Here is a 15,783-nt window from a genome sequence, read left to right on the forward strand (position 1 = left end):
TAACAGGTGATAATTCTTTTGATCGCAGATTAATTCATGTTTTTCTCTTTTATATTTTTAAGGTATTTCCCATCCTAGTCTTTATAAGTATCGATTTTTTAAATAAATATAATACAATTCATTTAATCCAATTGTGGAGCTAATTTCAGTATATGCATAAAACTTATGCAATGTAATCAATATTTTGCATATTATATTTTGACTTTACACATTAATGAAATTAATAACGTATTTATCTCATTCCATCAATTTTTTTACCAGTAATTATGACAAAAATAAAATACATACCTCTAATGAAGATCTTTTGAAAATTAACATTTTAGTCTATGAAAACATTAATTCTTTGATATCTTGAGCTTCTTCTAATATTGACCTTCAAATCATACCAATTTATTTTCTTTGTATTTTCTTCATGTAAAATATAAATTTCTCATAATTGCTTTTAAATTGTTAGAAAAAAATAACTAATAGAAAAGAATTTTGACTTTGAGTTGTGAAGAACAATTTTTTAAAGGCAATTATGCCTTTAGGATACAACAAGGTATCAAACTCTTTAATAAGTAGTGAAAATAGTTATACTAAAATATTTATTTACAATGAATGAACAAACATAAACATCTATTCAAACGGTTATCACATTTTTTATAATCATGACTTTTATGAATAATAATCTATTTATATTCAAATAGTTATGAGCATTTATCTTATAATAATTATTTTTATTCAAACATAATTATTTAAAGTATGAATAAAATTAATACAAAAATTAACTTTATTCATCAATAATTAAATCTTTCTATCAAATGTAAGATGTATCACATTTTAAACTATCAACTTCTTAATTGTGACTTTCTTTGTTGTTTCAAGGTTTTTTTTTCAGGCAAATGCCACTTTTGGTCTTAATTTCTTTAATCAGATCCTGCAGTCAACATCCAGTGTATGGAATCCAAAGAAACAACAAACTTACCTTACCAATGTGAAATGAAAGCCAAGTCCAAAGTCTGCATCAATTTTCATTTCCTCTATGTTGTCATTGATTCTAACAGAGCCCAAAGTTACTTTTGTTGGATATTTGACATCAAGCGTTCACTTCCCTAAGTAAAAAAACTGGTAACATTTATTCTACAAGCTGTTGTAAAGTTGTTCCATACAATTTTGAAGGGAATTTTGTATACTAGCTCTAAAGAAATCGGGGAAAAGCAGGTTTTCTAGAGGAGACTAAATGAAGGTGAAGAAAAAGTGAGCCGCCTACTTGACTGAAAATTGTTTAAAATTTTATACGATTTTGAAGCTGGAAAGATGTCAAATTATCTATGGAGTACGATCTGAGAGTATAGCCAGAACTAGCATCAACGTGCTGTACAGTGCAGATAACAAAGAGTCAAATATATTGGGAATGCACTGCCAGAAACAGGTATAAAATTTTATATTCAGAATGATAATCCCAATATAAAACTGAAGATTGCATAACACAAAATTAACACCAGTGGATTATTTTAAAAAGCTAAAGGTGACCATTTAAGCTTTGGAATGCACTTCAACATATACAAGAGCATAAACAAGCAACTTTCAGATAAACTATAGCAACCTGACGAGTAACAAGCAGGAGAATCATTGCTCATAGCATGATCCAGGACCAGTTGGAGGTTGTCGAGCATATTTATTTGTTACTGGTGCAGCTTGAACCCCACGCCTATTCAATAGGCATCTGAAGTAAAGGAACCGAGGCAATGCAGTTAAAGTAATATTTCGTGCAGACACAGCCTCCCTCTTGCTCCACAAGCGCTCCGTAGGAAATCAAAATGGCATTATTAAAAAACTTTAAAACTTTTTTCTTTAATACACAAAAGGTCATCGAATTGTGTCAATGTAAGTGACTTGAATGATTGAATCCAAGAAAAATGTGCTAATACGCAATTTAGTTGCCCTAAATGCTTAACCGCATCTAACACATTTTTATGTAATAAAAGAAAGAAAGTTTTTAACCAAATACCAGAAGCTAACAATGATGATTCACCTACCTAATATGCATATTTTGGTACACATTAATCATTACGAGGGATGAATCAGGCTACTAGACAGTAATTCAAGCAATTTGGTTACCCTCTCTCTACCTTTCACCTTTATATTTCCTTTTATCTCTTCCCCTGTCTAAGATAATTATTATGTGGGCTCCATAATCATTTTTCCCATCTAAAAGCATTTATATGCAAGACAAAAAGAGATCGGATAAAGAATCAAAAGACATAATACAAAATGATTTAGAGACATAAAAGAAAGGCATTATAGCATTTCAAATAGTTGAAATGATTTCTTTCAGTCCACTAAATGTATAATCAGAAATGTTTACAAAGGCAAGTGATTAGAAAAGGCACTGTCTTGAAAAGTCATCTCACTTCCATACTAGAACATGTATTTCAGATAGAGAAAAGTGAGACTCATTGCAACCCTGAGCGAACCTCTTCAATGAAATCATTTAACGTTCATAGTGGATCCCTAAAAGCCCCAAGTAATCACTTATTATTTGGATCCTATGGAATGGAAGAAGTGGGAAAACACTTAGTTACACCTAGTTGTAATTTTATAATCTATATATTTATATTTGTATTCCTAAAATTAAGGGCAGAAAATTAGCACAAACAATTCCTCAATTATAAGATCAATTTTAAGAAGATTTAATTTCCTAATTTAACCTCTAGTTAGTTATATATAAATCTAAGGTGCTTGTATAATTCTTAAGAGTAGTTTTTCAATATACATTTAGTTTTATTCTTAGTTTTTCACAGTTTTATTTTTTAGTTTTTCTACATGGTATCAAAGCTTTAGGTTCTTATTGGGAAGCAAAACTTTCACCATTTATTGCTGACTTCTTTTTAGGTCTTCATTATCGAACCTTTTTTTAGTTTTTCTACATGGTATCAAAGCTTTAGGCTTTTATTGGGAAGCAAAACTTTCACATTTTATTGTTGACTTCTTTTTAGGTCTTCATTATCGAACCTTTTTGTGAAATTCAGGACCAAAGTTTGGGAAGATGATTGAACTTGCTAAGGAAAAGGATGGACTATACTATCTTGAAACATCAAACAACACAAATATTATCAAGAATAATTTACCTTTTGTCATTTCTTTCTAAAAAATCTCCCAATAAAGACAAGATCTGGCTTTACCATTTTCGTCTTGGACATCCTTCTTTTGGAACTTTGTAAAACATGTTTCCTTCTTTGTTCAAAAGATTAAATGTTGAAAATTTTCATTGTGATATTTGTAAACTTGCAAAGCATAGACACAAGTCTTTTCCAATTAGTAACAAAAGAAGTTCTACTCTTTTTTGCTTGACTCAGTGACATATGGGGTCCCTCTACAATTCTTAATATTTCTGGTGCAAGGTGGTTTGTTTCTTTTATAGATGATCATATCAGGATCTCTTGGATATTTTTACTTAAATCTAAATCAGATGTGAATAGCATTTTTTAAACTTCCAAAACATGATCCAAAACCAATTTGGAGTGCAAATAAAGAGATTTATGTATGATAAAGCAATAGACTATTTTAGGACCATAATCTATCTACCTATTTCCAAAAAGAAAGGATAATTCATAAGTAATCCTGTGTTAATATTCTACAGCAAAATTGAGTGACAAAGAGAAAAAACAATCATTTACTAACCACAACCTAAGCCTTACTTTTTCAAGCAAACGTACTCAAATCCTATGGGAGAAGCTGTTCTCACTGCCACACACATTATAAACAAGTTACTTTCAAGGGTTTTGGGATTTAAAACTCCTATGAAACTACTCTCACAAGTCTATCCAACTTTAATACCACAAACAACCTCACATCTAAGATATTTGGTTGTACATCATTTGTTCATGATCACAATCATAATAAGGGGAAGTTGGATCCTAGAACAGTTAGGTGTACTTTTGTGGGGTATTAATCAATTCAAAAACGATATAAGTGCTATTCTCCTCCTACAAAAAAATTCTGTGTCTGCAGATGTCACGTTTGAAGAAAATAAACCATTTTTTACTCAACCCTATCTTTCAGGGGAGATTTCATTCATTGATGATAAGGGTAAAGACTTCTTTTTGCTTGAATTGTCCTCCTCTTCAACATTTTCACCCATTAATTCTTTTGAGTCTAAACCTATTTCCTCCTCAACATATTCACCCATTAATTTTTTTGAGTCTAAACTTGTTTCTTCTGAGTCCAAGTCAATCGCTGAATTTGAGTCTAAACCCATTCCAAACACAGAAGTTGTGATAAAGGATAATATTGTTCTTGATTCTATAAAGGAATTAAAGGTATACTCAAGAAAGAAAGTTATAGCCCCTAAATCAGTGCAAGTCTAAGAACTTGATCCTAACTCTGGAAATGAGGTAACTACAGTCTTTGACTCTATGTCTTAAAATGAGCATGAATCTCTTAAAACTAAACTAGTGATTATGATCTGTCGATTGCCATTAGGAAAAGAACTAGAGAATGTACTAAGCATCCACTATACTAAATCTCTAATTTTGTGTCATTTGAAAAATTCTCACCACCCCACAAAAATTTCCTTGTAAACCTAAACACTATTTCTATTCCAACTACATTATTCGATCATTATCCAATGAGAAATGGAGGCAAGTGATGAAAATAAAAAAGGGAGAATTTAGAGAAAAATAAAACATAGGAAATGGTAAAGTTGCCTAAAGGAAAAATTCCAATTGGGTATAAATAGGTTTTCATTGTAAAATACAAGACGGATGGTACTATTAAAAGGTATAAGGCTTGAATGCTGGCTAAGGGTTACACTCAAACTTATGAAGTGGATTATCAGGAAACTTTTGCTCCAGTTACCAAGATGAATACAGTTAGGATTTTGTTATCCTTGGTTGCAAATTTCAATTGGCAACTTCAACAATTTGATGTAAAGAATGCTTTTCTACATGGGGATTTGGAAGAAGAGATATATATGAAGGTTTTACCGAGATTTGGAGGTCATATAGAAGCAAACAAAGTATGCAAGTTGAAAAAAGCTTTATATGGCCTTAAACAGTCTCCTAGGGCTTGGTTTGAGAGATTTTTCAAAGTGATGCTAGCAATGGGATATAAGCAAAGTCAAGGAGATCACACACTGTTTATCGAACACTCGAATTTAGGGAGTCACAGTTATATTAATATATGTTGATTATATAATTATAATCGGAGATGATGAAAAAGAGAGAGAATTTGAGATAAAAGAGCTAGGGAGATTAAAGTACTTTTTAGGAATTGAAGTAGCTCACTCACAACATGATATTTTCATCTCACAACAGAAATATATGATGGATCTTTTGAAGAAAACTGAAAAGCTCATATGTAAACTTGCAATATCCCTACAGATCCTAATCATAAACTTGGAGAAGCTAATGAAAATGCTACTGTAGATAGAAAGATGTACCAGAGATTAGTTGGAAGACTCATTTATCTCTCACACACTAGAACTGACATAGTATATGTTGTGAGTGTGATTAGTCAATTTATGCATATTCCCAAAGAAGTATACCTATAGGCTATCTACTGTGTATTACATTATTTGAAGGCCAATCCTGGCAAAGGTACCTTGTTCTAAAGAAATTAGGAGTTGGTTCTAAAGGCATATACAAATGCGGATTATGCAGATTTGATAATTGATAAAAAAATCCAACTCGGACTATTGCACTTTCTTAGGTGGTAATCTTGTGACTTTGAGGAGTAAAAATAAAATGCGATGGCAAGATCAAGTGCTGAAGCAGAGTTTAGAACAATGGCTTAAGGAATTTGTGAACTATTGTGGTTAAAGATTATCCTAGAAGACTTAAAGATCAATTAGGATGGACCAATGAGACTCTATTATGATAACAAGTCTGTAATTAGCATTACAAACAATCTTGTGCAATATGATAGAACAAACCACATTGAAGTAGACCTGCACTTCACAAAGGAGAAACTAGATAGTGGGTTAATCTGTATACCGTATGTATTAATCAAGGGTCAACTTGTAGATGTGTTTACTAAAGGTCTTAGCAGTGCAACATTTCAAAAAATTATTTCCAAGCTGGGAATGGAAAACGTCTATTCACTTGCTTAAGGGGGAGTGTGGGAAAACATTTAGTTACAGTTAGTTGTAATCTTGTAATTTGTATATTTATATCTGTATACCTAAAATTAAGTATTTGTATCTCTAAAATTAATGACAGAAAATTAGGATAGACAATTCCTCAATTATAGGATCAATTTTATGAAGATTTAATTTCTTAATTTACCTTCTAGTTAGTTGTATATAAACCTAAGGTGTTTGTATAATTCTTAAGAGTAGTTTTTTAATATACATTCAGTTTTACTCTTAGTTTTCCACACAGTTTTATTTTTTATTTTTTTCACAGAAAACACCATTTTTTTTTGGGTTAAAAAGAAAAGGCAGCCATTTCAGCTATGTTCCTACTTCCTAAGTTATTTACATCCTTTGCTTCTTATTTTCTTGTTGGTGGTTTGGGTCAAGATGGGGTATTTGCCGGATAAAAAGAGGACTTTATCTTGAAAAAGAAAAAGCATGACTTGAACATCTAAGGTCAATAAGGCAACGTTGAAGTCAAATAAACACTTATATTTAGGTTTTAATGTAGCATAACTTTCACTAAACGCATATAACATACCTGCTGCTGCTGCAGCTCGAGGCCATATCGTTTGCTGAACATTTGATGTATCAGCTACCTCGTCCCACATACAAACTTCTCCTCCAAGAACAAGGTTTTGCTCAGACACATTATTTATTCCTTCTAGTGGTTCAGCATTGTAGACTTGATCCCAAGGAACATCTAGATGGTCAAGATACCAAACACCTTGATTGCTGAAAATGCATCTGAATCCTTTTGCAACAGCATTTGGACAAACCCCAGGACCCAACCTACCACAGTAGATAAAATCATTTATGCTTGGAATACTAAGTAACACCTCTTGCATGCGAATCTTTTTAGTTAAAACTTCTAAGTTTTAAAACTCACCAGTTATGCACCACAGTCTGTGGATTAAGATTTGCAGCAAAAGCATTGAAGGTTTCTTCCCTGAGATGAAGAATATTCAGATTCTTCGAATATTCATATATTTTAAAGAAAAAGATAAGTATATGTTACAGAAAATAGCAAAAGCAATGAAGGTTTCTTCCCTGAGAAGAACAATATTCAGATTCTTCAGATATTAATATATTTTAAAGAAAAAGATATGTAAATGTTACAGAAAATGAAACACTAAAGCAAAATAATGTTTTGATAGCTGATTTTTGTATTTACTTTGGCAGGCTTGTAGAAATAGAATCTTGGTTTCATCTCATGCACATTTTTATAAATTTTATGTAATTTACTTTATATTTACTTGCTACATCCCACAACTTTTAAGAAATCCTATTGAGAACTTAGTGAGAAGAATTGGGGCTAGACCCAATAACTTGCCATGCAGAAAAAATCCAAAAGCAAAGTCATGCTTAGAATCTTGTTTTGCATACCAGTTGACAGGCGTCCAGCCTTTTGAGATTGCCATTTCTTGAGCCTTGAGTACAAAATATTGATATGCATCCTTAGCAGTCATGTTGCGATCGTTGAGCCTGCAATTGTTTTCCTCAGATTAATGGTTTATAGGATGGCACAGCTTGTATCAAAAAGTTACAGCTTAATCCCTAGCATGACAACACTAAATGGCTAAATTACTATCATCCTCATCAAGCTTGATCTATGTAGCAGTTACTTAGAGATCAAAAATCATCGTATAAGAAGTAAATGTTGACCAAGAGTGAGGCATGCACCACTGCTTTACATGTGGAGTAGAGGTCCAGCAACCTGTCAAAACAATTAGTGCTGGTATTAATAGACTTAGAAAATGGCAGAACAGAAGGCATAACTGAGCATGAAAACAACATCAGAAAGTGTAGAATAGAAGCCCACGGATTTATCTAAGCAAATAAGTCTGCATCACAGAAAGGAACTATTCATTTGAGCTTTTTAAACAGAAAAAAAAAGTTGATTAGTGATGTAACAATCCTCACTTACTGGCTTACACTTTATTCAATAGAATATAGATATTGTTATCAATCCCTAAAATGCTTTGTCATGAATTAGAAGATAAATATACAAGATTTGTAGTGAAACAGTGAGGTTACAAGCACATATAAAGTTTCAATTTATGTGGTTTTCATAAGTCTTACAAAATGAGGTATATATGTTGTCCCCTAATCTAATAACTGTATCAGATTTGTGTCATTCTATCATAGTCTTGCATGCATGCGTCCATGCATATGCAAATATAACAATTAACAAACCTAAGCAGATAACTCAAAATGAAAAAGGGAAGTTTCAGTGAAAAAAAATTTGCTTTCAATCTCAAAACTGTGGGAAGCATGTAGTTGCTTCATTTTAATGAAGAGATGACATAAATGTCTGTTTGCAAGAAGAAAGCCACTCCACCAACCTGTATTAACCTCATCGCCACCCAAGTGGAAGAGCTCAAATGGAAAAATTTTTCTGATATCTGTAAAAGTCAAATTTTAATTATAAATCTACACAAGAGTGAGGCTATATGGCAAATGAGAAAATTAACTGTTACTTGTTAAAACGTCTGTGTACAATATGTGTCTATAGGCAGGGTAGTACATGCAGTGAATAGCAAAACCTTGGTTCAAACTCATATTCTTCTAATTCCAGCAAAATCAAATTAACAAGTTCCCTTCACTTTTCATAATATTAGGGGCTTAGTTTGGCAATTGTTTTAGAAAAGAAAGGAGCTTAACTCAAAATAACAATGTAAATAGTTATATTGGGGATAAAATGTTTTAGCTCATCAATGATCCCTTTCCATGCAACAATCAAGATTCCGCATGAAGCTATTCTCATACATAGAATGCAGAACCTACAATCGGAGCTAGACTAAATTTTAGATTGCCAAACCTCTTTAAAATAGTTTTGCAATAAAATTATTTCAATTGGTTCTATGCATCTTGTCTACAACTTTATTTCCCTACCAAATCTAATAATTTTTTGGTTTTCAGTCATCCTATGCCATTTAGTTATTATGCATAAAATGTAACCAAATCATCAGGCTGTCCCACATTTAACTTCTGAATTCTGGTGGTACTAATCATTGCAAAATCATCTCCAGTCATCACATATAACTTAAGCAGACAGATGTCAAAAGTAGCTTACATGCTTAAAAATTTTAACCATAGCAAAATCTTTCCCAAACCTGGTAAAGATCCTTAATTCAACCAAAGATCTATAAATTGGGAAACTGAAATCTGGCAGTCTATGTCTATAGGTGAACCAACCAATCTGATGATCAACTAACCTGCTCTGTTAAGATTTTTCAAGCACGATATCACGGGCAACAACTATGATTCTTATCATTAGCATGTTAAAAAGATTATTGTTGATCCACAAATCTAGCACAGTTGCAGAAAATGACTAATACTACCAAGAGAATGGTTTTCATGGAGCTTAACCTGACAGAATGCCAGAAATCAAATCAAAAGTAAAGTTTTTTGAAACATCAAGTGGCTCTCTGCAGGAAGAAGAAGGCCAAAGATCAGGATACCCAGCTCCCCTGCACAAAAGCAGGTCTATTTAAATCCAGGATTTACCAATTAAGGTGCCAATTAAGAAATAAGTGCTAATCCAGTAGATTTCAACTGCCACAAGATGAATTTTACAAATAGAAATACTAAAAAAAGTTGATGTACTCAGAGTTTCTCAATTGAATGATATCATATCAGCCTAAGACAATAATTGGCACTACAAAATACTTTACCATGACTCTGCATGACCAGGGACATCTACTTCTGCCATTACATGGATGCCTGCCATACACCATGCAAAATAATAAGAAAAGTATGCCAGTACAAACTGAATGAGACCAGCACTCATACATGCTTATTTAATTATTTTAAGAAATTGAACTATGCTTTTACCATCAAATCACATAATGTAACTATAAATTTAGATTAAAAGGAAAAGAGGAGCTGTGGAAAGAGGATCAATCTCACCTCTCATTTTGGCAAAGCTTCACATTGGTGCATGAAAATATGAAACAGCACAAAATTAGGGTATGTCTGTGCAAGAAGCTTGAAATACCAAAAATTTTTCAAAAAGGAAAACAAAGAAGCAACACACTGTGACGCGGGACGTTGAGCCATACAACTGGATAGCCAATAAACAAGAACACTAAATTGACAAATTTGGATAAGAGGAGTACAAAAGAGAATAATTTTATCCATGGAGAGCATTTGCTTAGTTGTAAAAGGATAAGCCCATCGCTATCATTCATCTTCTTTTACATTAGTGCTTTACCATTTGGTGCCTTTTAATTCAACATTTAACCACTTTAATCCTAGCTGACAAATAACACTTCCCAGCATTTTTCAAAAAATGTGATTCAAGATATTAATAATCTGTTTAAAGTTCATAGGCTTGGAGAAGTGACTTTTTAAAATTTTTCCTTTTGATTAATACATATAAAATTTCAGGGGAAGGAAGGAGGGAACCAAACCCAACCCTTTGAGTTAGGAGGCACAAGCACCTACCATTGACCTAACATGCGGATGCAAATTTTCTTACTTTAAGGATATAAACATAAACATCCATAAAAATCAAAGGAATGTTTAGAAGTTTTATAGCACAGAAGGTATCTCAGGATTTATAAGTTACATGTATCATACCTAACAATGTCACTCGCATCCTCAACTGTATAGCGTTCCCATTTTGTATAAGCACCATTCCACAAATATGGATATGTAGGTACTTCTAGAGGAAATGACTGTTCATCTATGATGTGCCAATGAAGGACATTCTACTGAATGCAAAGCTCAAGATCAAAATGATATATATGTATATATATATATATATATATGTATATATATAAAACTGGAGAAATAAACTATAATCTTCTGAGGGCTCAAATGAATTTCCAACTGTGAAATACAGGATTGACAAAAAATAACAGCTAGCAGCATTTCTTACAAGTTTAGCATAAGACATAGATTCAATTATCTGCTTAATGACATCAATCGGTAAATAGTGCCTTGATGTATCTGTAACAGATTGTATACACAATAGTATCAAGTACTGTTTCAGAAATTGCTATTTAAAAGGAAAATATAGTAACTCTTTGTGTTGCAAACAGAAGTGAGGCATACCAAGCAAAAGGCCACGATATGCAAACCTTGGTTTATCTTTGATGTACCATGGTGCTTTGTATACTTGCACCGATTTAGTCCCATAATTGAAAGCACACAACTGGCTGAATGTCTGGGACATTATGCAAGAGAAGAAAGAGGGAAGAGTCATATAAGACTCCAATCCAACGTATCACAAACATCTGCCTTAAAGAGAAAATAATTCCAAGAAATCTTCCCAACAAAAGAAATTTACGTGACCAATATACATGTATGGCCGTATGTAGATGTGCTAGGAAGGAAAGAGAGTATTTAACCCATTTACTGGTATGTTTTTGACCCATATTTATTAACCTTAACTTACAATTGAGAACAATACTCTCAAAGATTATATACACCAACAATGTACCATAACTATTTCAGTACACAAGTAAATGAATGACTGCATACCTCCAATCCTCTTAACGCACCATAAACAGTATTTGCCTGCCAAAAAGTAGGAAGAGAGACAGAGAGAGAAGAGAATTTCAGTTGTCATTGCACATTTATTTAGTGCAAGTTGACTCAACTTCAGAAATGCTCCTCATATGACATTTACTTCAATGAAGATGAAATTTACACTTGAAAATTTGAAAAGTAAAAAACTAAGCATACTTTTTTTTTTTTTTTTTTGTATTGTCAAGGATTGAATCAGATCACAGGCACTAAGAGTCCAGCACCCTACCAACAAACCACACAACTGTTGACAACTTAGCATACATCATCCCAACCTTCTATGACTGTCAATAAGCCAATGCATGTCCACAGTATACATACAGAAATTCTTATTTAATCATAGGTCAAATTGTACAAATCATCTTCGAATCATGTGAAATGGTGGATTTTCTTACACTTTTAAAAATTTGTTAAATTAAATCAAATTTAAAACAGAATAAGGATTGTGACGTTAACTATGCTTATATAGTCTTTGACTGTAATGACATGGCTTTGACACATTTAACATGGCATCAAAACTGATGAAGTGGATACCTTTTAGACATGTGGCCTATTGTGAATTGTGCGACAATTTAACTTTGCTTGCATTAACCAAAATTCTGAAAATACCTCATACACTTCTTCAATTTCCTCTTTCTCTCTAAAAAAAATTAACCCTCGCCACCTCTCTCTCCCAACCCATCATTCTTTGCCAATCCTTTCTCACCAGTGGAGGCAATTTCACCGTCGGTGACTCCCTTTCCCCTCCCCATCTGCTCTTCACTCTCTTGTTTACTTCTTTCATCACCTAAAGCATGCCCCCTCTCTGCATCTACCTCCTATAATCTCTTCTTTTCTGTTTGTCTTCAACGCCGTTGGAGCTACTGCCAGCAATGGTAGCCTCTTTGTTCTTCCTCTTCCTTTTCCTTTCTTTTTTTTATTTTCTCTTTTTTCTTTCCTTCCTTTCTCTTCCCTCTATTTTCTTTTCCTCTTCTCTGGCCAAATCTCCCTCAAGCCGAGACTCCCTCATTGCATTCTTCTCTTTCTAGATGTAACTAGATACCTTCAATAAACTTCCATTTTCAAATTTTAAACTTTTGGGTTAAATTTTTGGAAATTGTAATTTCATAGTTAGATTTAACAAAAAAAAAAAAAAAAAAGAAAGATTTCTGAAATCTGTAAGCACCCTCTCCTTCGGTTTATTCTTGACGTCCTTTTGTTGGTTTGAATTTCTAAAATTTGTGCCATCGAGTAAGTGTTCTGTGCTGATGAATGAATAGGGTAAAGTCTTGCTGAAAGGTGTTGTTCAAGTTAGATGATGAATTGGGTTCAAATGATATTGTAAGCAATGCTTTGAAAAACAAAAACATAAAAAAAAAAAAAAAATCCTGTCACTTGCCACTTACAATCTTAGGTTTCATTAAGTTTCATTAAAAGCACACAAGAAAAATATGTGGAATCCAAACTTCTCAGGCATGGCAAAGTGACAAACATTTTATCAGGTTTATTGCAAAAAATTATTAAAATGTTCTAAAATTTGATTATCTGACTACTCATTAAAGATTATTGTTTACACTTATGCCATCCCCATGAGTAAGATCTTGAAAGAAAGGGATGTTTCAAGGAAAAAGCTTGCTTTGTTCTGTTCTGGGATGCAATTTCTGGGTTTCTTTTGAATGTAGTTTTTTTTTTAAATTTCATATAAAAGAAAAAAAGAAGGAGAAAAACGGAAGAACAATTATGACACTTTACTTTTTGGCATGTAAAATGGCTAAAAAATTTCAAATGTCCAAAATAAAATTCAATGTCATCAATTTTAACTTAGAAGATTTTCACAAAGTGCCATGTCAGATTGGCCAAATACAATGTCAGCACCATCAACCGCCACATCAGCAATATTAACAGCAAGCATTTAACTTCCATTTTAATTAGACTTAATTTAACAATTTATTAAAGTGTAAGGACTCAATTTTGATTAGATTAATGGGTAAAGACTAAATCCACCATTTCATAAAAGTACAGGGATGATTTGTACAATTTCACCTTTCATCATATCATAAGGTTAATTCAAATCAATCAACAATAATCCAGCTAAGTATATTTTGATCACATACTCACACCTTGGAATGCCCATAAACTAATTACGGTGAATACGCTACCAAAGGCACTACCATGCATTAAGCACCAACAATGAAAGCCAGCAAAATCTGAAAACGAAATTGCAGATTTGCAGTCGAACAAATTTGCAATAGCCATGAAAACCAATCCAATTTTCTTTTTTTCTTTTTTTTTATAGAAAAATTCCCAGTTTAGCCTCCATCGGATAATCAATAGATTCAATACAATAAACCTCACAGAACTCAAAGTCTCAAACTTTACCTCAATTGTTGCCCCCCCAACAATAGACTTCCCATCATTCTTTGCCACAAACAAAGTATAACTCTCATCCACACCCAATTGAAGCTGCCGTAATTAAACCAAAACAACCATCAATAGAAAAAAATTTTAATTGAATTTAAATAATAATAAAAAAGCTTTCAACTTACCTCTTCACTATCTGAATTCACAATGATTCTCAATTCACTAATATCATAAACAGATGTTATCCCTCTCAACTTCTCAAAAATGGAAACCCCAGAAACATGTTTAAATATAATCTTCTTATATCTCTCAAATCCTTCCCTCAAAATCTTCAAGTCCCCTCCTTTCCCTGAGACAGACAGAGATAGAGTTGGGTCCACAGCCAAAGTTTCATTGCCAGACGTAAACTCAGATGGCAAAGGCCAAATATAAGTCAACGACTCATCTAATTCAAACCCAGAACTCAAAACTAAAAGCTGAGAAACCCAAAATAATAATTTAAAGAAACTGAATTTGGAATGGGGTTTTTGAGAAAAAGGTAACATTTTTTTCTCTAAGGGTGGAAAGATTGTTATTTGGGGGGAGGGGGTGTTGAGAGTGTGCTTTTGAAAGAAGGTTGAAGCCTTGGCGTGGGGGGTTTGACAAAGAAGAGTTGAATGATAGCTGTTGGTAGGTGACTAGGCTTGGGACAGAAAGAGGGGACAAGGGTTGCGTACCGTCGAGTGAAGTCAAAGATGTGGAGTTTTCAAGTGTTTCAGTGTTTTGTTTTGTTTTTTTGTTTTTCTGTTTTTACATTTTGATGGTTCAGAGAATCAGAGATCAGCACCTCTTTTTTCTTTTTTTTTTTTCCATTTGACAAAGCTAAAATTACTTACTAAAATTGCTTTTTGTTTATTGGTCTTTGCATTTTTCTTTGTGAAGTAAAACAAAATTACGAGTATTTGATCATAATTGTTTACTTTCTAACTTTTTATTTTTAATTTTTTTAAAAACTTAATGAAAAGAATATTCAACCAAGATGCATTTACTTAAATTCCTTTTGATCAAAAGTTTTTTTATTGATGAATGGTGAACGTTGTACTTTCATAAACAAAAAATTATAAGAAAAAAATAAATAACAACATCAACAACAATCAAACCAAATTAATAATTAAAAATCTAACTGATCTAAGTTAAAGAACCTAATCAGGATTAATTTTTTTGTGCTGAGCCAAAAAAAAATCTTATGGTTAGTTCGTCAAACACGAAAACAATTGTTCAATATAAAAACAAAAATAATTGGTTAAGAGATTTTTTAAGAATATAAAGGTTTATGATAGTTATTTCTGCCCAGCACCACAAACTTGTGGCTGTAGTTTAGTGGTAAGAATTCCACGTTGTGGCCGTGGAGACCTGGGCTCGAATCCCAGCAGCCACACTTAGCTAAAACGTTTAGGCAATTTTGAAAGTCTAAAACTCCAAATTCGTAACTAAAACGGCGCCGTAAATATTGGCCACATGGCCTACCCGTATCACTTGTTCTTAAAGCGTTGGTTTCTTTTCCTTCAATCTAAAAGAAAAATACTTGAAATATGGTAAAAGTTGATTACACATAGACAGCTGGGTTTTTCTTTTGATGTTGCCTTGCAAATCTTTTTATGCGAGATTGGTGTTTGATATTTTTACAAAGTAAATTTTTTTATTAAAGCCTTTTTTTAATATTTTTAACTTTATAAATTTAACTAGTTTTAAACCCTAGCAATGCACAAATGTGTAATTTTATATTTTATATAAATATATAAAAATTAAAA

General features: G+C 32.6%; 1 protein-coding gene and 1 non-coding gene across 4 annotated transcripts; one reads left to right on the forward strand and one right to left on the reverse strand.

Annotated features, from left to right (window-relative positions):
* Positions 1–1,402: 1,402 nt before the first annotated feature.
* Positions 1,403–14,820, reverse strand: LOC111293799 (beta-hexosaminidase 1-like). 3 transcript variants are annotated; one of them, XM_022886753.2, is made up of 15 exons: positions 14,179–14,820; positions 14,012–14,095; positions 11,609–11,644; positions 11,180–11,291; positions 11,004–11,074; positions 10,703–10,833; positions 10,031–10,047; positions 9,796–9,844; positions 9,491–9,591; positions 8,464–8,523; positions 7,802–7,835; positions 7,505–7,603; positions 7,008–7,067; positions 6,660–6,910; positions 1,403–1,787 (listed from the first exon to the last, which is right to left on the reverse strand). In XM_022886753.2, exons 1-15 carry the CDS (start codon positions 14,536–14,538, stop codon positions 1,612–1,614), a joined length of 1,641 nt encoding a protein of 546 aa, XP_022742488.2. In that variant the 5' UTR covers positions 14,539–14,820; the 3' UTR covers positions 1,403–1,611. The 3 variants fall into 3 exon arrangements, with proteins under 3 accessions (XP_022742488.2, XP_089599757.1, XP_089599756.1); XM_089743631.1 differs by lacking the exon at positions 1,403–1,787 and adding an exon at positions 2,271–2,531; XM_089743630.1 differs by lacking the exon at positions 1,403–1,787 and adding an exon at positions 2,400–2,531 and having other exon boundaries at positions 7,784–7,835.
* A 518-nt stretch (positions 14,821–15,338) lies between these two features.
* Positions 15,339–15,410, forward strand: TRNAH-GUG (transfer RNA histidin (anticodon GUG)). The gene has a single exon. It is a non-coding gene; the product is annotated as a tRNA-His (tRNA).
* Positions 15,411–15,783: the final 373 nt, after the last annotated feature.

Source organism: Durio zibethinus, chromosome 14, assembly GCF_047325235.1.
Source record: "Durio zibethinus cultivar Kanyao isolate XHJ-2024 chromosome 14, ASM4732523v1, whole genome shotgun sequence".
Lineage (NCBI taxonomy): Eukaryota > Viridiplantae > Streptophyta > Magnoliopsida > Malvales > Malvaceae > Durio > Durio zibethinus.

What these genes read in the sequence shown, in the direction of transcription:
- LOC111293799 (XM_022886753.2), bottom strand. Translation starts at nt 14,538, where the DNA reads ATGTTACCTTTTTCTCAAAAACCCCATTCCAAATTCAGTTTCTTTAAA. An exon ending in TGAATTCAGATAGTGAAGAG is followed by an intron (nt 14,096 to 14,178) that starts GTAAGTTGAAAG and finishes TAATTACGGCAG; the next exon opens with CTTCAATTGGGTGTGGATGA. An exon ending in TGGCGATGAGGTTAATACAG is followed by an intron (nt 7,836 to 8,463) that starts GTTGGTGGAGTG and finishes TTGTTTTGACAG; the next exon opens with GTTGCTGGACCTCTACTCCA.